General features: G+C 34.0%; 1 protein-coding gene across 12 annotated transcripts in view; it reads right to left on the bottom strand.

Annotated features, from left to right (window-relative positions):
- Positions 1–25,205, bottom strand: part of NBEA (neurobeachin) — a 461,765-nt gene that overhangs the window by 181,373 nt on the left and 255,187 nt on the right. For all 12 annotated transcript variants that reach the window (XM_068182009.1, XM_068182000.1, XM_068182001.1 and 9 more), the window contains one exon: positions 4,063–4,187. In XM_068182009.1, coding sequence (XP_068038110.1) covers positions 4,063–4,187 — 125 coding nt within the window. The remainder of the gene's footprint in view (positions 1–4,062; positions 4,188–25,205) is intronic.

The following is a 25,205-nucleotide window of genomic DNA, read 5'->3' as shown; positions in this document are numbered from 1 at the left end:
GAGTCTGCTTTAGCTAGAACTGCCCTTGAAATAAGGTTGCTAATTAGATATCCAAACACATATGCAAGTTCAAAAGCCACACGTGGCTATATTGCACATATATCTGTGGCTTTATTTCAAAACCTGAATGTATTACATTATGAAGGATTTTTTTTTTCTTTTTCATTCTAAGCATTTAGGATCTGTCACGCTAATCAGCTTAACAGGCTAAATATTCTTGAGCACATACCCTAGTTATATTTGACCGGCTTACACATGTATGTTTAGAATGTGGGCACTGAGTTCATTCTCATTTACTTCAGTGTAGATTAGAAAATGTAGCCTTTCTTCTACTACTTCTTCTTCTACTATGTATAAATTGTGGACCACAATCTTTAAAGGCTGATGGACCAAATCTTAATAAAGAAACTGTTTTAGGTTGACCTTTGTGGACCAGTATTCTATCTCACTGGCAGGGTGGTAGAGTAGTGTCTCCTCTAAGCTAATCTCCAACGACTGTAAACTGTTAAATTGATTAACTAGAAGAGGCAGTTCTTTCACCACATGTAGAGAATCTCTGTCAATTGGGCCATATCTGCATATTTCACTAATCCATCACAGTAAAATTTGGGGAAGAAAAGTAGGGTGCACAATCATTTACACAATATTTTTTCTTTCTTTTCAGTTACAATTTACTTATTTACACTGAAATTCCATCTAAGCTTAGACAAATAATTGTTTAAGCTATTGACATTATAAAATTAAAACTCTACTAAAAGTTCCAGGTAATTCAAATTCCATTTTAGCTTGCACATTTATACGGCAGTAAGTAGCATCCCTTCAGCTACACAAAAGAGATAAATGAATCTATATTTTGATCCAAGTAAGAATTTAACTAAAACAAAAAGACACAGCAGATACAATGCTGAACTAATTATGCTTGTATTTTAAATCTGAGTATGAAAGTAACTTTAACACATTACAAACAAATCTAATGCCTAATATTAAAATCTTAGAAATGGAGGAGACTAATCCAAAAGGAAAAATTCTCTAGTCAATCCCCTGTAAATGCTGCTATGACTGAGATGCAAACAGTTTCAAGGGACAGCTCAGTATGTAGCCATAGGAATCTGCTATAATTTTTCACACCGTTTTAAGCATAGAAATATGTTGTAATTTCTAATTGTAATGTTTTTTACTTGTCAAGTACTTTGAATATATATTCATATGTATACATATGCACACATACATACACATATGAATACATATTATACTTTATGAAAAATATAAATCCAAACATGCATACAGAAGCTGACTAACAGACTGTAGTTAAATAAATATACTTCATTGTGACAGAATTTTTTGGAGAAATATTATTTCCTAATTATTATTTCAACATTGAATGTTTCTTACAGGAAGAAGTCACTATCATCTAAAATTAACACTTCTCTTTTTAGGCCCTCAAGGTAGAATTTGACATTTCTTTTACTTCTCTAAAACAAATACATAGATCATAGACATAGTTTTCATTTCCAAGACTCCTTCCTTAATGAATGCAAATATAATATAATTACAGTATCCATACATCCAACATCAAATATGATTTAATACTAGAGTAGCTGTAAAGCACTTTTTTATCTACCAAGGTCATATCTTGATGGCTGCACAAGCTCAGATAAATCAGGTGTTAAGCAGGCACATCTCCAAGGAATCTGATAATTCTCTCATCTGCAATCCTCAGCATATCTTATTATTTACTGCCAAAGGAATGACTGATTAATTTTGTCATCTTTGCTCTGTGATTTTTGCTCAGCTGAAGCTGGCTGCCCTCTTATGCAATGCCTGATCAGACCTATTTAAGTTGATGCCTTTGATCGCAGACACTGAGGAGCTTGCTGACTTAGGCTTTGACTAAACATTCCTCCATTGCAATATTTATGTACAGAATCCTAAATGATAATGGACAGTGAATGTAAATAACAAAAACTTGTGAGATGTTTCCACTACTTCACTGATGCTCAAGACAGCTTTACTTGTACTTGAGCTATCAGTCAAGATGAAAAATTGAAACAAAGTCCCAACAAATTTTCCTTTGATGAATACTTTATTTCTCACAAGTTAAGTATCTGAGCTCAGGAAATAAAATCTGTTATTGGAAAATTATGCAGTCTGATTTTTTTTAAATGCTTTAAATTCTTTCTGTAGTGTGATGTCATACTCAGCTTTGGAAGCTAGGGGCATTTTACTGTCAAACTGTTCCAAACAAAATTATCAAAACAAAGCCAATTAAAAAAAAAAAAAAAAAAAAAAATCCTACAATGGAAGTTAAGCCCTATGGAAAAAAAAAATCTGCCTCTAGTTCTTTATTAATCACATTCCAACACCAGAGGCTAGAAGTACATCAAACTGCACCAAATCCTTTTCACATGACAACCTCATAAATTATTCAACTCATTAGTAACACCAAGAGGCATAAAATAACATCAGTGTTAAGGATGTTTTCTTACAGAGAAAGGTCAACTAAAAGTTTCAGTATTAAAATCCAAAGGCTTAAGCCTCTGAAAAGTAAATACATCTAGAAGATAGAATCCATGAATAATTTAATGCATGCTGGTTTAAAATTCCATGTTAATTTTAATACATATATGAAAAGCAAGAATTGTTTTTTAAATTTTGAAAACTTCAGTCTGTTGTTAATTTTTGTGTAACCACTAAGTTTGATGTGCACCATCTGTGTATAAACCTGAGTTTTAATTTTCTTGTATGGTGAATGCACTGACAGGTGTTATAGACATATAAAGTCCATGGTTTTAGTGATTATTTGCCTTTCAAAAGCAACATAGCAATTAGCACAATTTTGTACCCAACTCTCATAAAATTTCTATCCTGATGTTTTGGAAGAACATGGAGAAAATAACCCTTGTCAAATACAAAATACCATTCACAAATGAGGGAAATGTCTTCTTTAATCCAGTTTAAGGAAAGTTTATGACTTGAAGGCCTGCTCATGATAGTCTTCACCTTTAAGTAAGGATTAAGTTACACTTGTCAGTATAACTGCACACATAGATATTAAATCACATGTCTAACCTTGTTTGGATCCCAGCTATTTGCCTCATAGAACTGCAAAGTTGGTGAAAAGTGTAGGTCATATACAGAGTTAGCTTTATATCTATCATATTCAGAACTTTTGGCAACCTTAGCCTTTGGCTAAACATCAGATGAAAGATTCAACTTGCTTTGTGAATGATTACTTCAATTTTTTACTCCTAAATGCTAAAGAATCATAGTATTTTCTTTTCAACACTAAAACAAAAAACTAACAAAAAAAAAACAACCCAGAAAATCAGCACAATACTCTTTAAAATACTCCTGTCTTTCATATGCTAGAAAGGTATCCCAGCTTAAACCCAAGAAATAAATTCACTTTAGATTTTTGGAGTATTCAGGTTCAGTCTGGTGTACAGAAGTCACAAACATATGAAACTTTTACATGTTATCGAGGAATTTGTAAGCATTCCCCTTTTATACTCCAGCTGCATCTACATGAAAATCAAACATTATCTAATTCTTCAGTTTCTAAAACTGAAGCTTCTATGTATTCAGTTTACTATTGAATCACCAGATAGCATTTAAAATTATAATTTTTAAGTTCTAATGCATTTCACAAAATACTTCTGGCCGCAATTTGGATGCCAGAATAAAATTTCTGATATTTTTAAATTCCTCATTCACAAAATGTCTCCAATGGAACTACTATGACACATTAGTTTGATGACCTATTTCATTCAGTCACTCCAGAGAGACAAGTTCAGTTGATTTTACCAGTGTCTCAAAATTAGTGTCTGGGAATGCTAGAGAAGTATAATGTGTATCCCTTGGGGATCGAGGAATTTAACAGCTCACAAGCTCAAGTCTTCTGGTTCATTAAAGTGTAAGAATTGAAAGAATTCCTTTTCTAAGGATATGTTGTCTTAGGAATTCCCAGCACTGTCCTTGGGAAAGAAGGGACATGATTCTGAGGCATTCATGGACATCAAGAAAGCATCATGAGCAATGTTTTTAAGCTGAGTTAAAACTGACCATATTCCACAGCAGCTTTTAGGAGAGCATCAGCGTGAGTAGACCCAAAAGCATTGCGAACGAATCTCCTCCGTCGGCGCAAATCATCTTCCCAGTAATCCAAGCGCCAGAAGTCATGCAGTTGGCTGGAAAATAAAGAACACACACATCAGCACCTACCACAGCTTGAACTGTATTTACATACATTATAGTATAATTTCACTGCTGCTTTCGCATTTCTGGAATACAATCTTGTAAAAACATGTATTACTAAAACTTACAATATTCCAGCATTTCTTTACATGCATTTATGTATTATAAACCCCAGCACCGCCTGTCTCAAAGTGTTCTGCCTGCTGCTAAAAACATTAATCACAGTGAACCCATTAACAAATGCAGCATCAAATTACAAGTATTAATGGCACAGCTTGCTTTCTTTTACAGTGTTTTTAACAAGGCTTGTAAATCATAGAATGGACCTCAGTGCAAATAGTTTGCAATTTAATGACTATGGTCCCTTAGCAGACTGAACTTAAAAGAATAAAATATTGCCCACTTGAATTTTGTGGAACTATGATTAAACTAATGTGCTGAAATATTCATTGAAATAATTCCCCACTGCCCCTAGCAACCTGAGAAAATTGCAATTTTATTCATTATTAATAACACTGAATTAGAGCAGCAAAAAAAGTTTCACCATGTGGTAATTGTCTTGGTAAATTATTATTCCAGCACTAACAGAGTACTAGGATGATTTTATAGCTCCCAGCTAATACAAACCATTAACAACCATGGCCATCTTAGTGTAGCGCTGCCTTTTTACATTCAAAAGAATATTAAACTCCTGTAGAATTATATAAGCCATTGTTAATCTATATTAAAGCCAAAAAGTACACATATATAATCATTTGGTATTCAACTTTGGTTCTAAAGAAGTGACCAGCTCTACTTTCAGACAACTTCTTGACCTTATCAACACAAATCTCCCACATTTTTTTTATAAGCTATTTGGGCAAAGCTGCATTCTAAGCCAACATTTTAAAAGCTTTTTGGATCACTAGGAAGAATGCAAAATGTTTGTGGATGCATCCTTATCATCAAAGTCATAATTGAACACACTATACATTTAAAATTATTCTGCAGGCCATGACCTTGTGGACCCTAACTAGGGAACCATTGCTTTAAGCCAGTCATTTTCAATCTATCTGTAATGCCCTGGATATTTGTGATCAAAAGACAAAGAGAAAAAAGAAAAAAAAAGAGAGAAAAAAATTTACAACTGATGAGTATGGTATACGTCTTTGCTGGATTTTTCTAGTTATTTCTTCAGCCACTGTTTTCTATACTGGCTTCATTTTGAGCAGCAATGTGCTGGTAGCCATTTCCAGAGGAAAAGTAGAAATATGCTAATGTACAACAGACGTTAATATTCTTTACAGTCCACTTAAGCACTTTTTAAAATGCTTTCATTAGTTACTGTCTAACTTTACTAACTGCTGTCATGAGACCAGGATCAGTTCTGGAGGGCAGGGCACCATGGGGAGTGGATCTAGCATCCCACCTTCTAGCCACTAACAAATTTTCAGAAGCAGCATACCGTAATTTTTAGTCAATGCTACAGTTTTTTGCCTTCTGAATAGCATTTTGACAATATGCTTCTTGAGTCTGTGTGAAGGTCCGACTTTTATGTCTGCCTTGCAGAACGGGCATTTTACTTATTTACAAGCAGTGAGGAGACAACTTCAGTGGTTTTTTGAAAGCCAAGAAACCTTCCCTTTAAAATTCCATTTCAAAGTAAGCCATGATAGGACAGAAGTAAAAATATTAATGAAACCCTTTAAAAAAAAAGGAGATCTCTGAAATTATGTGTATTGGCAGCAATAAAAAAGCCACCCATGTTGATAAGAATGGTCTATGTAAGAATAAAATACTTAATGAAATTAAGAAATATTCACAGACTAAAAAACTAAATTTTTAATATGTTCTGTGTTTATTCTGGTAATTCATTGATTAATTAGTCTGAAGATTACTGTATATTCTCAATTTAACATTAACCAGATTTTAAAGCCACTATTTTAATGAAGTGTTAAGTAAAAAAGGAATGAAATTTTCAGAGGATTAAATCTATTTTGCAGATCCAAAAAAAACATTACAAGTTCACCAGGGATTGAAGTTTGAAATACATAATAATGGAGTAAAATTAAAATTTTTGAGAAAAAAGAACAGAAACATAACTTCTAATCACAAACTATATGACTTTTAAAAACAGAACCGAAGTTTCTTGTAACAGTTTTCTACAGAAGTCTATCCTACATTGTTACTACATGCTTCCAGGTACTGGAAGTTGGTATCTCAACCCTAAAGAAAAGGTTTCTGAATCTAAACTAGCTGATTGAAGATTGATTTTTTATTCTGAGCAACATCATCAACAAAAAGACAAGACACTTTTCCTACCCCATTGTTAGAAAGAAAGCAGACACTTCAAAAGATGATGGATCTATACTTACAGAAAGTTTTGAATGATTAGCTTCATCACTTGAATAACAAGCAGAAAAAATTGTGTGATTTTCCTTAAATGTTGTATTATTACATCTCTAGGTTAGATTAAAAATACTACTAAGTAGAATACTATGGCACCAATTCTAGCCTAAAATTTAGAATTTAACCTGCTTTAGAAGTACAGTGTTATGGACTGAATCCGTGTTAAATTGTCTAGCCCATAGATTACAGTATTTAGAAATACTTATATTCTAAGTCTGTGGATATCATTCAGGCTTTAAGATTTTTGAGGAATTCAGGTAGCTGTTAGGTAGTTCTAAATGGTGGCTGTAAATTAAGAACCATATTTTCTAATGCTGTACCAGGCACAAGTCAGTCCTAGAAGAGAGCAGTCTGCAAATCACCCATAACTCTTTCTGCTGCAATGCATTTTTTAAAGTGACTTGGCTAAATCAAGTTATTTTAGTAATTTATTGTTTGTGACAAGGACAATATTTCAATAAGCTTTACTATTCCTTATAATGTATATTATTAATAATCCTTATTTCCACAGCCAACTAGATTACATGTAATTTCTCATTCCTCCATATCTTATACCAGTCAAGTGACATTTTGAATCAGGTTTGTTTGAATGAAGAAGTGCATATTAAGCACAATGTAATGATTTCTTTTTAAGAACTAAAAGTTTATAGCCTTATTTATGAGCTATTTCTAAAAACTTTTAAGAAAAGAGAAATATATCTATATCCTTTCAACTGAACAGCTATTTAAAATGTACCCTAAAACACAGGACCCAAAGATAATTTCCTTACAAACTATAGTATAATCCAATATGAACCTTTCTCATCATAATGAGAACTGGCATGAAACTAGTAATACTACAAGGCTACTAACAATGAAAAAAAATATTTAGGATTGTATGGTGTCGTAACTTAATCCCAAATTTCAGATGTGCAGTACTTCATATAGTTAATACAGACAAAGAAAATACATGTTTTAATGGAACAAGCCCTATTGTAGTACATACTGGAGGATTAAAAATTTTGTTTCATTGCCCCTGTCATCGCTGGTACCCACTTGACAGCTTGATGTGTATGTTCTCTTACTTCAAGTACACTTTCGTGGCCAGCATGGGATGGAAAGGCAAACTGGTGCCATGCCCTGGCTAGCCAAGATGGACTTTGATAAGCTGGAGCAAACAGCTTTGAAATCTCTCAAATGCAGGTTGCTCTAAAACTCAGATCTGCCCAGAACTCTTCATGGTGTTCTTTACTGCCATACCACACACACCTTCCATGTATGTGGGGACACAGATTATTGAGACAGACTAAAGTGTTTCAGATAGCTCAATTATCCTCTCAGAGGAGAAACTGTGGTGTGCTTTGCCAGAAAAGCAATTAAGAGGAATGTCAAGTCAGCCTGCACAGCAAAGTCCTCCCTGCCTTTTCACATCTCCATATCTTGAACATTTAAAATACAACTTTTGAAAAGATTTGCTGTTATCTCCATGGCCATAGCTGCAATGAAGAGCATGGGAAGAGTTTTTCCTTGGACTTATGAATACTAGCTGTCCTAAAAGGTAGTTTTTTGTCCATTCTTAGCGCATTCAGCACCTGTGACAACAGCTGCACAGCTGTGAAACCCAGTCCCTTTTTGGGAACAAGGTGCAGTTTGCTATATGTCACCTACAGCTACAGCAACTAGTGACAAAAATTAACAGTGGAGAGTAGCAGTACACATAAAAGATGCTCAGACTGCAGCCCAAAGGATGGGCTGCCAGATGGAAGAGATTAAGTTTGAATATATTAATGAAGAGGAACAATCCTGCAGACATGGGGGGAGGGAGAAAAGTTGTTTTGAAAAAGAGGTGGGTCACAGAACTGGAAGGATCTCAGAGACTCCATAGTCTTTGTAATACTGGGAAAATACTAGAAAAGGCAAGAATTGATGATCTATAATTTCAATAATTAGTCCTGGTTGCTTTTATGTGACATATTTTGAAAAAGAAAAATTATTCTTTTCACAGTGTGGAATTATGACTGTGTTTTGAGAAACGAGGGAAAAAAGTATATTTGGAAAGCATAAAGAATTCCCCTAAAGAACAGAAAATGAATGTCATTAAAAAAAGGTAAGTAAAAGAAAATTTGAAATACAAAAAGTACAAGAATACTTATGCAATATTTTTAATGGTTAAAGCCAAAATGTAAACCTATTTTCCAGAAGATCCAAGTAGTAGAAGTCTTCTGTAATAACAAAGGAGCAAATAAGGTTCAGAAAGGGTGTTGCAATAGATACAGTAACTGTAAATAATATTAAAACCTGGAAATATTAACACAGGGAAAAAAGACATAATGAATCTGAGAAATACTTTATGTCATAAAAATTGGAAAAGATGGTAAAAGAGGGGAAGGGTTTCCACTTGGACTTTGAAATAAGGATGAAATAGAGCACAGAGAAAATCAAACTAACAGCAAACACCGCCACTGATCTCTAGAATAGAAGCAGAGGAGTCACCTTTGAAAAGCAGAAAGAGAACTGCCAACAGTTTCTCTCCTATGGTCATGTTACTAATGGTCTTGCATTAATAATGAAGGACAAAGCTGAGACAACAGAGAATGAAATGAAAGAGAGAAAAAACTATCAGAAGATGACTAATAATTAAAGATCCACCAAATTTATGGAGAAGAATTTCTAAGTACTCTTTTAAAGGGTAACACCCTTTTCAGAAATGAGGAAGTGATTTATGGGGCTTTTATTTATTTCTAAGGCACTGGAAAAAGGAATATTTAATACACACTCTTAATGAAGATTTCCAACTCCTGAAACTAGTGTGTCTTAATTTTGGTGAGAAAACTGAGGACACATCAAAAGCTGAAAACAGAAATCTCTCATTTTGAATCAATCTTCAGATAGATGAGATGTTAGAAAGAACAGTAATGTCAGTAGATGTGAAAGGGAGGCTGTGAAAACAGAGATGTTAATTTTAGCTATGGTACTACTTAAACCACAAATGTCTAAGTCAGTAAAATCCCAGGATTATGGATTTTAGTGTATTGCATAGAGTCTGAAGGAAAAAACTCATAATGAATACACAAACAAATGAGGATTAACAGTTTACTGATTGCCTAGATTTTTTATAAAGCTTGGTTCTTCAGAATAAGTTGCTCACTTTGGAATTGCTGCATTATTATTGAATAGTAGTAAAGTTCTACCACGAAGCAGCAGCTGTAGGGAAATAAGACTAACAATGCATAAAGTCATACACAGGGAAAAATAACGAGAAAAAAGCCACGTACCTCTTAAAAATAACAATGGAAGTGGCAATAACTCAAATCACTAAAAAGTAAAACTAAAGATAAGTAGATTTTTTTAAATTATTAAATTAAATTAACATAAACTATAAATTTAAAATATAAATTTATATTTAGAGAAGTTTGGCAGCTCTATCCAAGTACTAATGGGCAATAGTAGGACACTACACGTAGTACAGCTAAATGAAACAATACAGTTTCCTGAAGTAATGTACTTGGTTCCTTTTAGTGACTCCAATGGCATTGAATGAAGAACTGAAGGAACTTAAAAAGCAGATACATAAATTGTCAGTATTTGACTCACCAGAATCACAAAGGGCTTTTTAGTATGCCCTTTAGTATGCCAAAATATGAATAACAACTGAATACAATTGCACCAGATTCTAGAGATAATAAATTGTAAACTTAGAAACACTAAAATGAAATAAAATTTACAGTTTAGAATTAGGACATAAAAGATTATATTTGAAAAAAAAAAAAAAAAGGAAAAGAAAGTGGTTGAAACAATACTCTGGTTTAACTCAGATTTCTGGTTTGGAGCCTTTATTCTGTTCAGAATGTGGTTTACTGCCACTTCAAACAAAGAGGAAACAAAACATCCAAAGTCCAAAAAGCCATTTTATAGTTTTAGATAAAGGGTAAAATTCCCTTTTGGAAAATACCTTGAAAGAATGGTTTAGGACATTTTAATTTTTAATGCACATTTTGTTATGTCATGCCATAAATGACAATGGGTACTTAGTAAGATTTCACAAGAACTGCCATGATGCCACAGTACAATAAACTGCAAGATAGAATGAATTGGGGGTCATCTCTGTATTTCTTAACTGGCTGCAAAAAAGAGACAGACAGAATGGCTTACACTAGGAGCATTACTATAGGGGCTAAAATTAAGTAAAATGAAAAAGAAAGAAATTGTATATTTTCATAAGAATTTATGCCATCATAATTTTTTTCCAGAAGATTTAATCAAAATAATGTTTTATAATTTAAATGGGTTTAAAATGAAATTTCCATTTAATTCTTCTACAGTTTTTACAAGCATATTACCTACTGCTATCAAAATTATTTTCCTTGTTAAGCACATCAAACTAAAAGAAACATAAAAGTGGTTACTCTCTGACTACGAAAACAAGAGATCTCATGAAATAATGCAACTTTTTGTCAAAATGGTCTGGAAAGTATTGTGTGATTTTACAGCTATAATCCATAAGAAATCTGATACACATCTCAGAAAATAACTTTTCTTAATTTAACAAAGCAAATTGCTGATTTAATAAATTAAATCAAAAGAAAAACTCTTAGGACAACTATTATTTTGCTATAAAGTTGCTGTTTTTCAAACAGTGTTAACTTTAATAGATACAGTTCTTAGGATATTTAAGATATTTCTTATTATATCTAAGATATTTACAGAATTAGGTTTGGGATTTTTTTCAATTGTAGTTTATCCTCTACATTCAAACATTCTTGCTTCAAACATTAAATATTCTTCCAGTAGTGATTCTGTAGAATGTATTCATCTGATAATGTAGTTACCTACTTCTGTTTAGCTTTTCAGTCAAGAACATCAAAGTACATTTGATTAGGAAGCATGGTGACTCAATTCTGCCTAGGGAAGGTGAACAATGGTTGCACAAAAACCAGATAACCTGGTGGTATGACTACTCCTTTTTTGCGCAGAAATTAATTTAAAGCAGCCCAAATCTCAACCTCCTCCCAAAACAACCCTTCCCTGGGGTCTTTTAGTATTATTTGCTTGGTTCAGATGTAGCACTGAAGAGGTAAGACTGAGAGAACAATTTATTCAAATCTCACACAGACACCCTTCTCCTTTGCCTTCTGCATGAGCACTAACTACGCTACTTATGTAGATGATAGGATATTTTTTTCTTGGTGTAATAAACACAGCTAAGTTCTTCTGATTTTTTTTCCTACCTTTTCTGGAAAGAAACGGAGAAAAATCTTAAAACACAATGATCTCTTTTCCCATTGAATTCTGAATGACACTAACACCACTTCACTAAGAAACTCCAGTAAACAAAGCTGGAGGTTGTTTTTAATGTTACTCCCATATAGCCTACATCAGCACAATGCAGAAATCCTGAGATTTTGCAAATGTTCTTATGAAAAGGAAATGTTCTATGAAGCAGTGACTTTTTACAAGAAAAAGAAATTACTCTGTGTTTTAAGATTGTATGTATCATATTAAATACATATCTAGAGACAGTCGGGTCCTAGCTTATAAAAAAAAAAAAATTCTGAGTCCTTATGATTTGGCTGCAATTCTGAAAGAGTTAAATAGTACCTAAAATTTTGCAGTGAGGATTAGTGTGCTCAGACAAATGAAAAACAGATCCCAGATCTCCAAGCGGGCATCCAAAGAAAAGAGCTTGCTGAAGCTCTGGAAAACTTCGGTGCCTCGTTGGCTTACTTAAAGGTCAAGCACTAAAGACTCAGACTTGTAAGAAGGGATAACATATGTGACTGCTGATAAGGATGCTGCCTCAGCTGTCTGCTCCATTCCAGATGCACAGATTAAGGTGTCTGAATCTCTTGTGAAGGAACTACTGAAGAACCTACTGAGCATACAAATTACAGCCCAGTCTCTAGACAAACCAGCAACGACTTGTCAAAAAATCTAGAGCTGCACTTTGAACAGAAACAGCATGGTTGAAATAGAAGCTAGGACTTGTTATCTCATTAGTTACTCCTGTTTGTAAGTCATGGCATGAATGTTGTGGAATCCAGAAATAGAAATTTAGTCTCTGAAAGACTTTATACAGAAAAAAGAGAAAATGTTTTGTCTGAATGTTTTAAAAGTGTTATCCTAAAACTAAGAGACACAGCTTTATTTTTTTAATATATATACTATTTCTTAAAAACCCATGATGAATTACTGTTTCATGCCTTTTTAAATTATTCAAGCTACAACTGTTTAAAGACAGATAACTTATTAACCTGGCATTGAGATGAAACAATTAGCTTCCTTGAGGCCCAACAACAAACAACAGTAATTAAAATCTAATAAATAAATAATAAAGTTTTACCTAGGCAATTGTTTTAATTTCCATCATGCAGAGCTGTTTATTAAAATGCAAGTCTAATAATACACTATTTTAAAAGAATAATTATTTTTGCAAAATGCTAATTCAATCTTGGCAATTTGAAGTACTTGAATTAAAAATTTATAGAAGCCTGAAGTTTTATATCCCCTGCAAGTTTTTTGGTACAGTTTTATTTTTCTCCTACCATCCAGAATTACAGCATAAGTTAAGAAAAAGCACATATCTGTCTTTAACCTTTAAGAACTGGAACAAAGACATGACAGCCCAATCAATGGATATGCCTTGTCTAGAGTATAAACAATTATTCCTATCCCCAAATATAGCTTGTATTGATGAAATAAGCATTTGCCAGGGGGCCTGACTATGAATGTTATAGAATTTTTTATAGAGACCATGTTTATAATACTATCAAATAAATAGTGAAATAATCTTAACTTTGATCTTTTTTGTTCCTGGGAATTTTTGAGAGAGCTAAAAAGCCAGTTTGGCAAGTAAATCAAAACTTTTCTATTTATACTTTATTTTTGCCAGTCAAGAGGTTCTTCAGAAGTATAGAAACAGTCTTCTATAAAACATCCCAAAATACATCCGCATGACCTAATGATGTATTTTGGGCTCTGAATATATTATAAGAGAAGAAGCAGATGTGACATTAGGAAAAAAAAGAAAAAAAAAAGATGACACCAAGTTATAACTTCTTTGTTTTCAATCTTGCAATAAATTGCTATTTTTGAGGGTTTTGGAGAACAAGTAGGATATACTCTAAAGAATTTTTGCATAAAAAGTATTTGGCAATCTATTACTCTGGATATACTTTTTAATGTTTTCCTTCCTTTTATCTATTTAATCACATGATTCTGTGTGACAATCATGAGATACAGATCCTTTTTCCCTTGTCTGTAGCAGAAATCTATGGCACGACCATGTGTATCTTCTGCATTTTTCATGCATATTTACAGTTCAGCTGCTGTTGTATAGGAGTATGACTCACTATAGAGATATGCTTTACAAATATATTGCAGAATGTGTATTTGGCTGTATGTTTTTAAATGAATACCAATATTACTACTAATAAATGCATGAATACTAACTACTACCAATAGTTAAAGAAAAATCACCAGCAGCAGTTCAATAAATTTATACAACCCTCCTCCACTTTTCTGCGTAGAATCACCATAAGGAATTACAATCCTCAACCTTGCAAATTAAGCAGATTTTATACTTTACATGTTCATTGCAGGTTGTTGGTTTGGAGGGGTTTTTTGAGACTTCATTGTGGCAGTTTGTATGGAAGATGGAAAATGAGAAAGGAGTTTAAACTCATCTATCATTACAACAGAAAAGAAAGCTTACTGATTCAGTACTGAATTAGACAATCAGTGGGGGGAGGAATCATATACCTGGGAACAGAAGGATGTTCTCACTTCCCTTTAGAGCATGGGTAGCCAAATTTCCTGATCTAAGAAAGTAAAACTTGAAAACTTCACAGAATTGTGAAATGCAAACTATAAGTTGAGAAACGGTAAAATTCTAAGAGTAGTTCAAAGGTGGGACAAAGGGGCACAAAATGGAGCTGGATGCAGTCTGTACCTGAGTTTGAACATAATTTGATGATGGAATTTTTTGGTTTGCATTCTTTGAGCTGTAAATCTGGATAATCATGGATATTTTGTGCCAAAACTCCGGTGACACATACCCTTGGAAAGAGTGGATTTTTGAAGAGCTGAAAAGTCACATATGGCTTAAGAATCACGGTACAGGTCATTTCACTCTCAGAGATTCTCCAAATTCTAATGACCAACTTGGGCAAAAGTACAATTTACTCTCTTTGTTCTTCACCCCTTTGTTCTTCGTTATTATTTAACCTCTTGATTCATTTAACTGCTCCAGATCTCCCTTCTGTAACTCAATAGACATTATGTCCAAAGATGCTGAGAAGCTGACTATCACCTTATCTTTGAAAACTGCTTGTTCTACAGGGACCAAATTGACCTCACAGAATTTGTTTTCCTTTCTTGCTGTCTGGGAGACACAGTTCAATTACAGGGAAGTTAATACTAGCAATTAACAGTTGTAATTTACTGGAAGATTAAGGTTGTCAAATTATGCCAAATGATAGGTGAGTTGAGTTTCTTTTATCTAACTTAAGTTGTCAACATTATTGACATTCAGCTAATCAACCCAGGCCCATTCCTCAGGCAATGGAGAGAACTAGTTTCACCTTGGGAAAAGCTGGGTGATAGGATGGGAATCCTAGTGTTCTTGTATCAAGTAACAAAGGTCTCAGCACTAGAGAAAGTGAAAACCTAGGTTTCTCAAGAAAAAATCTGCCATCTAAGACTTGCATGAATTGTCAAGGGAAGGATCATATTGGAGAACTCACATGACTGTGAAATCCAAGAGCCAGGATTCAGAAAATGTAGAATGATATGCTATATGGGTCCTGTTAAATGAGAGAAATGGAGAAGGTAGTCGACTGACTTGTCCCAGTCCTACATTACTACAAGCAAATGTAACATGGAGGTATCTTTTCATCATCTAATTAACCTGATAAAGGGAGCCTTGAAAGATAAAATAGGAAAAGTTACAGAAATCATCTTCTCTGTGTAAATTAATAAAACATTATTCAAAGTTCCACTTTTGAAGAATGAGCTTATCATTTTATTGCTATAAAATGGAAATGGAGAATCAGAGGGTCACCATTCAAAACCCCTAGATTCAGATTGCAAATGCCTTATTTGAACGGATAGCAAATAATAAACATAAATAATAGAAATTCAGGAAACACAATCTATATAAATTTAAGCCATAAAAAAAGGCTGACACTAAAAAAATCAGACTATATTATTAAAGCAATTGAGAAAGTCTAACAGTTAAACACTTAAAAACCAAAATACTCTTTATTCAAAATAAAATATTAAGACTATACTTTTGGAGAGACTGAATCTCTGGGGTAGTATATAAATATTTTTATGGAAGAAATACAATTTTTTAGACCCGATTACAAAAAAGAAGTATGAATCTGTTAAGTATATGTTTATAACAAATCCCATTAAAGTCAACAACATATTTAAAATTAGATAGGTTTCGAGACCTATTCTAGGGGCTTAATTACAACAAAATCTGAAAAAATGTTTTATGCTGATAGTTGAATATCAATGCACTTTTCTATGCCACAGATTGAAAAGATATATAGAAATTGCTGTTTATTACATTAAAATAGGAGTTTAGTTGAGGTTATTTTATTAACTTTTTTCCTTCTCTTTTTTAAGAAGCAAACTACCAAACACAAAAGACAAACAGTGAAAAGGTTCCAAGATTCCTAGTAAGAAATTGATTGAATTGACACCAATGTGAGGAGCTGCTACTCTGAAAAATTATTAATATTTTTTACAGAAAATAAATGTCGAGTCTATTCTCATGTCCTGCCTTAAAGGAATTTTAATTAAATTCACAAGTATTATACAGTTTGAGAATAGCTTTTGCCTGGTATATCAGACTTTTTTTAAGAAACCAAAGCAACCTATGACCAGGTTGGTTAATACACATGACAGCCTGTACTCTGTATTGCTCAACAGCTATGCTATTTTTTTTCTAATGTATAAGTGAACTAACAAAAGGCTCCTCATCCTATCAGAAGACAAAAGAGTTCACTTCTTTCGTCTATACTGTTCTGTGGATGGATACTTAAAGAACATGACCTTCCATGAGTCTTTTTCCAAACCATCTAAATTAAGTTGCTTTAGTCATATTATCATTGACTTGAAGCATCCTTCTCTTTCTGTAGATATTCTGCATTTAGTGATGTGGGTCCAAATTTCATGTACAAACTAAGGTACAAAATATATTAGATCTACTATTTCTCCAACAGCAATATCCTCCCATGGAGCAGTTAAGTTGAATTATGAACCAACATCTCTTTCTAGTTAAATATTTAATCTGTCTAAAGTTTCTTGTGTGATTTTGGTGGGGGGAAAAAAAGACACACAAAACTGTGTTGCCATTCACAGCAAATAAGGATTCTGCTTCAATGTACCCATGAAAAATCCCATGAAAAATATACGTAATACTTCCTTTATTTAGCTACAGGGAGACCTTTGGAAACTGACACTCTACCATGATAGCTATGTAAAATGCTATGAAAATACTCTAACTTTACCCTCCACTACACTTACAACTGTGTTATGCATTAATTCCTGAGAGGAACCCAAACAAGCTGTTTAGCTCAACAGATTAATAATGAAAAAACCCACCATTAGCAACAACTCCAAACTGTAGTGATTTAGTAAACAGCAAGAAGGTGGTATGATTCGGAATTTATACCCTATCAGTAATCATATCACTTGTCAAATTCATCGACTTGATAGAGTCTTGGTGCTTTCTGACTGTCTTTCAGTACTCGCCCCTGGTTGGGGTGAGCCCGGGATGGTGGTAAAGTCTCTCCTCCAACCCACGCCTCCAAAGACTCAGTAGTCTTCAGTCGTCCGGTCTCAAGGTAGTTTATTGTGTGTTATCTAAAAGATTTTCTTCCTGAGCTGCTGCGGTCCGTTCAGCAGTCAGGCAAAGGCACACTCCGACACCCAGGGGGCTGGTGCCTTCTTTTATATCATACATTACGTGATAAACGTTTATGGTTTTTCCCCAATGCCCATCACCTATATTGAACAGTGACTTTCTACTCTAAACCAATCTGTGTGTGCCAACATCACCAAGAACATGGAGGTTAGGAAGAAGAAGGAAAGAGGACAGGGCACATCCAAATCCCTCCATCTTAGAACCTCTGACCCCCATGTACAAAACTCAGACCCCTCTGTACAACGCCTCAAACCCCCCTGTACAGCACTCAAAAACTCTTCCTCTCACTTTGTGACTACTTCTACTATAATATCTAAACATTTGTGATTTCTTGTTCTTCCTGCAAGGTTGGTAAATTGTTCCATGGATCAGGTTCAAAGCCACAGGGGTCTGTGGCTGCATTCCAGGGTCTCAAATGCTTTTGACCTGGGCCCGGAACATCCAAGAGTGTCCAAGGGACATTCTGGGTTCCGACAACTGGCCTTTAACCAGCAGCAGGAGCATTGGTCCCTGCACCACAAAACCCTCTTTGATGATAACATAAAAATCTGCACAGGCCTCAGCATGGCTGACATGGTCAGAAAAGAAGCACATTAAAAATCTCACATTCAAGGAAAAATTAAGTCCAGTACTGACTCTCAGAAATACACCCTTCTAATAGTTCTTTTATTTATAATCCTTAGTGTTTTCACTACAAATGTTTATAAAAACTGTTTAGTGAACATCTCCTGCCTGCAACAGGCCTTTGAAATTAAGCAAGAATAAAGCAATCAGATCATTGGTCTTTCTGATAGCAAATACTTTCCTGGTGTGAGATCAAAATTTTTGAAAAAAAAAATAAAATCTGTGTTCTACCTTTGCTCCACATGAGACTATTGACAGCATACCAAAATGAAAAAAAAAATAGTGTAATACAATCTTAATAATTCTAGAGCACCAGAAGGCATTAGGACTATATGGAAATTTGCAGGAAGACAGAGAGGAATCTCTCCTTGCTTTGAGAAGTCTTACTTGCTAGATTAATTTTTTGCCCAAGAGTGCTCAAGGTGTATGCAAGAGGGGAGAATCATGTCCACTATCCCTTATTTTCAAGTAATATTTGCAAGCAAAGTACTTTTTAATTTACACATTGTGTATCAAAAAAAAAAAATAAAGGAACCACCATTCATCACTGTGAATTACATGTACACCCTAAATGCCAACATCCAAAGGCATGAGAATGCCATTCACTATATAACATTATACCTGCAATGGTCTGGAAATACTCTCAAAACCTGTGACAACAAATCAAAATGATTTTTTCAGGCTTTGCCAATAAAGTGTCTCTCTCTCAAACATACACACAAATAATATTTGCGCCTAGACCATTACTGCTGATTCTATTTGAAAGGAAACACAAACATACAGGAAAAGCTATGGTGGACAGAGCAGGTTTCCTCCGTGAATCACCAAAGTTTTTTGGACTGGAACACTGTCAGCCTTTTTTGACAATACTAACTAATTTTAAACTAGTCAAACATTAATTGGAATGGGGAATGAAAGGGCTATGACTATAGAATTACAATCTGGCTCAGACACAGGCTCATCTCTTTCAACATTGTTCCAATTCTTTGTTTTTCCCCTTTTGAAAATATTGAATCAGTGAGGAAGGTTTAGTCATTCCCAGTTGGCTTCCTTTTGGCAATAAAGCCACAACCTGGCTGGCACATTACAGTTGCAGGAAGGAGGGTGGGTGGGAATGAGACAGAAACAAGTTCATATGTGTATCATTCTCTTCTCTCTGACTATTACACAAAGTAAAATAGCTCCAGCTGGAAGGATTAACAGAGACCTGCTCTAGAATAAGCTACAGGCTGCTAGAGGAGCCTCCAGGAAGGAGAAAAAGGCCACTTTGGAGCCTCACAACTAAAGAAAAGAGACATAACTGAGAAGGATATGATAGCGATGTTTAATATTATAGATGGCACCAAGATGGTGAGTTGACAACAAAGACTCACTATTTCTCATAAGAAAAGACCTAGAGAGAACACAGAGTTATCAAGGAACAAATTTGAAACAAATGATGATGCGCTTTGTGCGAATTTCTCATACGACATACTCAATGGTGTGGAGTACAGGGTACTCAATGCTATGTGATGTTGTGGTCAGCTGAAGTTTAAATGAGTTCTTGAAAGGATATGACATTTCCTTTCACAGATGGGAAAAAGCCCACCAGAAGTTATTAAACTCAAGGATATCACCTCTGGCTCAGGAAGTCCCTGAGTTACAATTTGCTGAAAGCTGGCAGCATATGCCGGGGGAGTATCATGGTAAAGTCACCTGGGGAAATACTAAACTCCTCCCCAGGTCTCCACTGCTGGCAGCTGACGAATTTTGGAGTAGCAGATTTGTAATCCTATTCTTTGAGTTTGCTTTTATATGTTTTTTCACTATTATTTTGGGACTGATTACCCACTGCCATTAAATAGTCCCATGTCAACTAGGTTTGAATCAATTTACTCAAGCCCAGGTTAACAGCAGCACTAAGTAACTTGTGCCATTGCTCAGCTAACAAGCATAGGACAGAACATTTTCAGCAGGAGGATTTAGGCTCTGTAATTATTCTTTAGTAGAGGGTTTCAAAAAAGGATAAGACATACTTACATATACTACCGATTCATAGGTCTTGAAATATAAACTAGCTTCTAATATAAAACTCCCTAAGCTTATGAGCTTTTAATTTTTTCCAATGTTATCTAGTTCTTTCATTCACAGCCAAATATGAATAATACAAGTATTATTCTGTAACATTTCAATAAGTTGACTATTTTATAATCTTCACATTTATTCTTTTTGACTAAGTGCAGTAAATACAACTGCATGCTGTTAAGTGGGGGAAATTGATATACACATGAAAGAAATTCACTAGGTTTCATCAATGTTATGATATTTTGCTAGTACAAAAGAGAAATCAACCTAGCCGCACTTTAAATGATATAATATAGAATGCAAAATTTCTTTTACATATTTTTTGATAAAAATATCCCCTTTTTGTTGCCATTTCTTAAATGGAGATATGAATAAAATTACAGAGCAGCTGTGTCAGACAGTACACTTTCTGATACCTATATAGTGTAAGAACATTTTGGAAGGACTGTCTTTAACAATGAAGCTCCATGGGATTAAACTGCAATGAAAATGTTACAAATAAAATACCTTCAGAATTTGAAAAGTGACTTTTTTAGTATGTAACTGAAAATAGTGAAACAAAGAGAAATGTGAAGTTAAACAAAAGGAAAAAATTAGTATGCTTAAGGCAGCAGTTGATCCATTTAAAAACCACCACTTTATCTGTTCTCTTTTCCTTTGCAAAATCCAATAAACTGCCATTATATTCCTTTTAAATGGTTCCATTACAAGGATTCTATAACAACAGACTAATCTCTTGATAATTATAATAAATGCCTGTAATCAAAGCAGGAACCACTTAAAATAAGGAGAAAGGCTGTTTTCCATCATACTCATTGTAGTTCTGTGACCTTTGGAGCATTAAGCTACATCATACACTGCCACCTCTAACTGCAACATAGCTTTCCTACCAATCTTGCTCAAATAAAAATAAGGAGGACGCAAGATCAATGGAAATGTGGATTGACACATGGTAAGAGTTCTTACTTTTCAGCTCTGAGCCCTGTAGAACATAAAAACCTCAATTCACAAGATTCCAAAGGCTCAAAGCTGGCAGGATTCAGCCAGCAGCTCTTTCACGGGCTTCCCTTCAGGAGGGGAAGGGGGAAGGACCAGACTGGTATTTTAAAAGATCATGCTATGGCAATGTGAGCTGTATATCACTACTAATGCTTAAGAAAGTATTACTTTTCAGAAAGAAAGGACATTTTATCACAAAACTTGATATTGTATTCACATGAACAAACAATGTTTTCCAGAGATCATTTAAGAAACTGAAGGCTGATAAAATTACGGGAAATGACTATATATGATCAGAATGGCTTTCATCTGCATTTTGTTAGACCCAGCATTGATTTCACTTTTCAGCTGTGAACAGCAAGAGGCCAGCTGTGGCCAAGGGGGAGAGCAAGCAATGAACCAGGGTCACAGTAGAGGCTGAGTTGTCAGAAAATTTAACACTTTTAACGACTAAATCTCAGCAAAAAAATCTTCGAGTTACAACCACTTGAAAATTATATCCAGCGGGTCCCACCAACTGTCAGAGAATAGAAGATTTAATTTATGACAAAGTAAAACCTTTGAACTCTAGTTATGTGAATAAACAGCATTATAAGGGGAAAACAAACAAAGCAAGGAAAATATAAAATACACTGCCTTCAAGGCAGAAACAACTACATTTTACTTCCCATTCCCAGATGTGTTTAGGGGAAATTTATGACAGCATACTGAAAAGCAAGATTCCCATTGTGAAACCCTTCACATTTATTTAACTAAGCACAATCATTGAAAATGACCTTTATCCAAACCCTTCACAGCTGTCTTAAAATGATCTAAAACTATTGCCAGATTTTCTTTAACTAACATTACTTAACAAAAAGTCATTACCCCAGGGCCATATTACACTACTGGCAAGTAAACACAAACCCATTTTGAACAACATGATACAAAGTTTTAATGAAATATTGATAACAAATTGAAAACTCCCCATTAAAAAGGTGCCAAACAATACAAATCATATTAGTTTTCTGTTCTAACAATAAATACTATTTCCCTATGTCTGATAGCATATTTATTACCTATTAGAGATACACATAAAGAGAAATATGGCTACTGCTTAAAAAAAATCTTACATTTAAAACTGTTATTAAATGAGGTGTCAAAATTATTTTACATGAAACTGTTGTAGCAGCATATAGTGAAAAAATATAATCGTCTGTTCTCCAAAGACAGCACATCCAGAGTGTACATTACGCTATAAAATTAAAGGGCTACTGACAATAAATTAATATGGCAGTTTTCATGGCAGTACACTAATAATTTAACAGTGCATTAATAACATTTAGTTCCAAGACTTAAAAAGCACTGTGTCAAAACAATGAACACATTAATACTTGTCCTTATATATATATATATATTTTTTTTTTTTTTAACATGAATACTAAGCATTAAGATTAAAAGATTGTTGCAGGAGCTGGCCTCCTGCAGGTCCAGGTCAACTGACAGGGATTAGGTCAAAAAAAATTAATCATACTTGTGGATTCAGAACAGAACAGCTTAGTTTTTAAATTAATAGTATAGAGCCACATTTAATGTGGGTGCATACAGTGGGAAGGGGAGGACTGTATTAAGGGGCTAGTTAGTTCAGTAAATCATGGCTTTGAGATAAAGATGATTACGGTGGTTCCTTGGTGTGAGAGGAGAAGGGTACAGGAGGTTCATTTCACCACCAAGTAATTATGCTGACCCAGAGTGTTACCATTTATCATGGCTGAAAGATGACACTCACTGTTAGCCAAGGGAAACTGCTAGTCAAATGCTCCCATCTAGATCAATACACACCACATTTTTCTACAGCCAAAAGTAATTATACAGCAGCAAACTTCACAATCAATACCCATTTGAGCTAACTTATATTCTGCTGTACAGACATGAAGCTATGGCACTGTTAGTTCCCACTGAAAACTACTGCATGTGACCCAAACTAAAGGGTTTCCCCCTGCCATCACAAAGCATTTTGCTATTTTCTGAGAAAATCTGTATCCAGGTTTTTTCTGTCATTAAAAACAAAGAACATCCATGCAGGTTTTAAGGACCTGCAGCTGTAACTGATGTTCATGTTATCATTTCATAAGGTCTTACCTAAAATAAAAAAGAAAATCAGTCAATTAAAGAAAAATCAATCTTCCTAACATTGAAAGCCAAAATAGTTTTTGAGGCATTAGTTTTTAAAAGCTGCAGTTGAAGACCTGACCTTTGTGAAGTCAAAAGATCAGAAAAGGGAGAAATATATATACCTGAATTATTAAATCAATGTCATTTTCAGTATTACACACATGAACATATATTCATATTTGTTTACTCAGAGATGCACACATAGCATTACCATCAAGCCAGCTAGTACACAAAATTTGGCTTTAAGAGTTTAGATTTTGTTTCAACATATATCTAAATGCCAGTTTTGACAACTGCCTTCAAAAAGGCAGAGCTTAGTCTTATAAACCAATCTAACCCATCAAGAAAGGTTAGAGGAAGAAAAAAAATCACTACTTCAGTAAAAAAAAAAAAAATTTGACATCCAATTTTCAAGCTGATTTATCAGTGGAAAGCTAAAATTGATAGTTTGCCATTACTGGCTAGCAGGCTGTCTAAGAAAGCTGTTACAAAGCCTTTCATTTTGATTTAGCCACATGGATCAATACAAACCTATACTGTTTCAATTTTACAAATATTGATTTTCTGATATAACCTCTGCAGGACAACATTCATCACCTGCCATACTAAAAAATATTGAAATTTATTTTGTAAACTTTGATTCGCAGCAAAATATAGCATCCTACTGTGTGAAGTGGAATCTATTTTTCCAGATAACAGCTAATCACTGCTAAAATGTGTTTTGAGTAATATCTTTTGCCTTTCCATTTCAGAGTCTGACTAACACTGTTAATCCTTTATCTGGATTCATACCAAGGATCATAAAATTTCCCTTTGTTTTCTCATCAAGTGTCTTGACATTCCTAGCAGTTATAATGGCCAGAACAAAATAGAATTTCAAGTTTAAATATTCACTATTTTGCTTCCCAAATCTACAAACACTTAATGCTTCAGGTTGATTTCTTTTTTTAAGATACCAAAGAAAAAACACATTCTTCAAGTAGAAACAGCTATTTAATGAAACAAAGATCTTTATTCTATATTTACACAACAATACTATTTTCACAGGCTACTCTAATCTGCATAATGTGCTAAGAGCTGTGTTATTCCTCAGCATTCAAAACATACTACTTTTATGTGTTATTTGCTCATGTATAGGTATAGATTTTTATGCCAGCTCATTCAAAATGATATAAATACTGAATTAATCTTAAAAAATATAGTTTAACATTGTAAGACAATTCTAATTATATAGCTTTTCTTGTTCCAAATTATTTAATCAATCACAAGTAAGTATTCAATTAGGAAAAAAAAAAAAACAAAGTTTGAACCAATCTCTTACTTTCTTTATCCCTTTTTTCCCTAATCCTGAAAAGCCCTCTTATGAGCTGTTTAAGACATTTCTGAGTGCCACATTGTTGGCTGTGGTAAATACAGATACACTATCCAGCCAGGGCAGAAATACAGAGAAGACAATGAACAGGTTTTAGGAGGAAACACCCCATGGATAAAAGTGTAAGGTAATTTTCTCAGCAGTATATGAGAAATAAATGAGAAAAAACATAATCTTATGTTGGAAGGATACAGTCCAGGGACAAGATTTAGGCAAGAACTAATGTAGAGTTGAAATCAGTAAGTGCACATTCAGAACATGTGTTGGTAACACAATGAAATTTAGATTGCTGCTTACTAAACAGAACTGTGAAAAATTCCTAAATTTTTAAGTTAGAAACTAAGTGAAATTCCTGAAAAACAATATTTTCATCATGTAAAGAATATAATTCTAAACTTTCTTTGTAAATTTACCATCATGAAACCAGGGTAGAATTTCTTTGTAGACTTAAGACTCAATATGTATAGTGTGTACATTCATGTAATACAAGATAATATC

The sequence above is a fragment of the Anomalospiza imberbis genome, chromosome 2, assembly GCF_031753505.1.
Source record: "Anomalospiza imberbis isolate Cuckoo-Finch-1a 21T00152 chromosome 2, ASM3175350v1, whole genome shotgun sequence".
In the NCBI taxonomy this organism is placed as follows: domain Eukaryota; kingdom Metazoa; phylum Chordata; class Aves; order Passeriformes; family Viduidae; genus Anomalospiza; species Anomalospiza imberbis.
The sequence above is the reverse complement of the archived record's forward strand: the minus strand, read 5'-3'. Positions and strand labels throughout refer to the sequence as shown.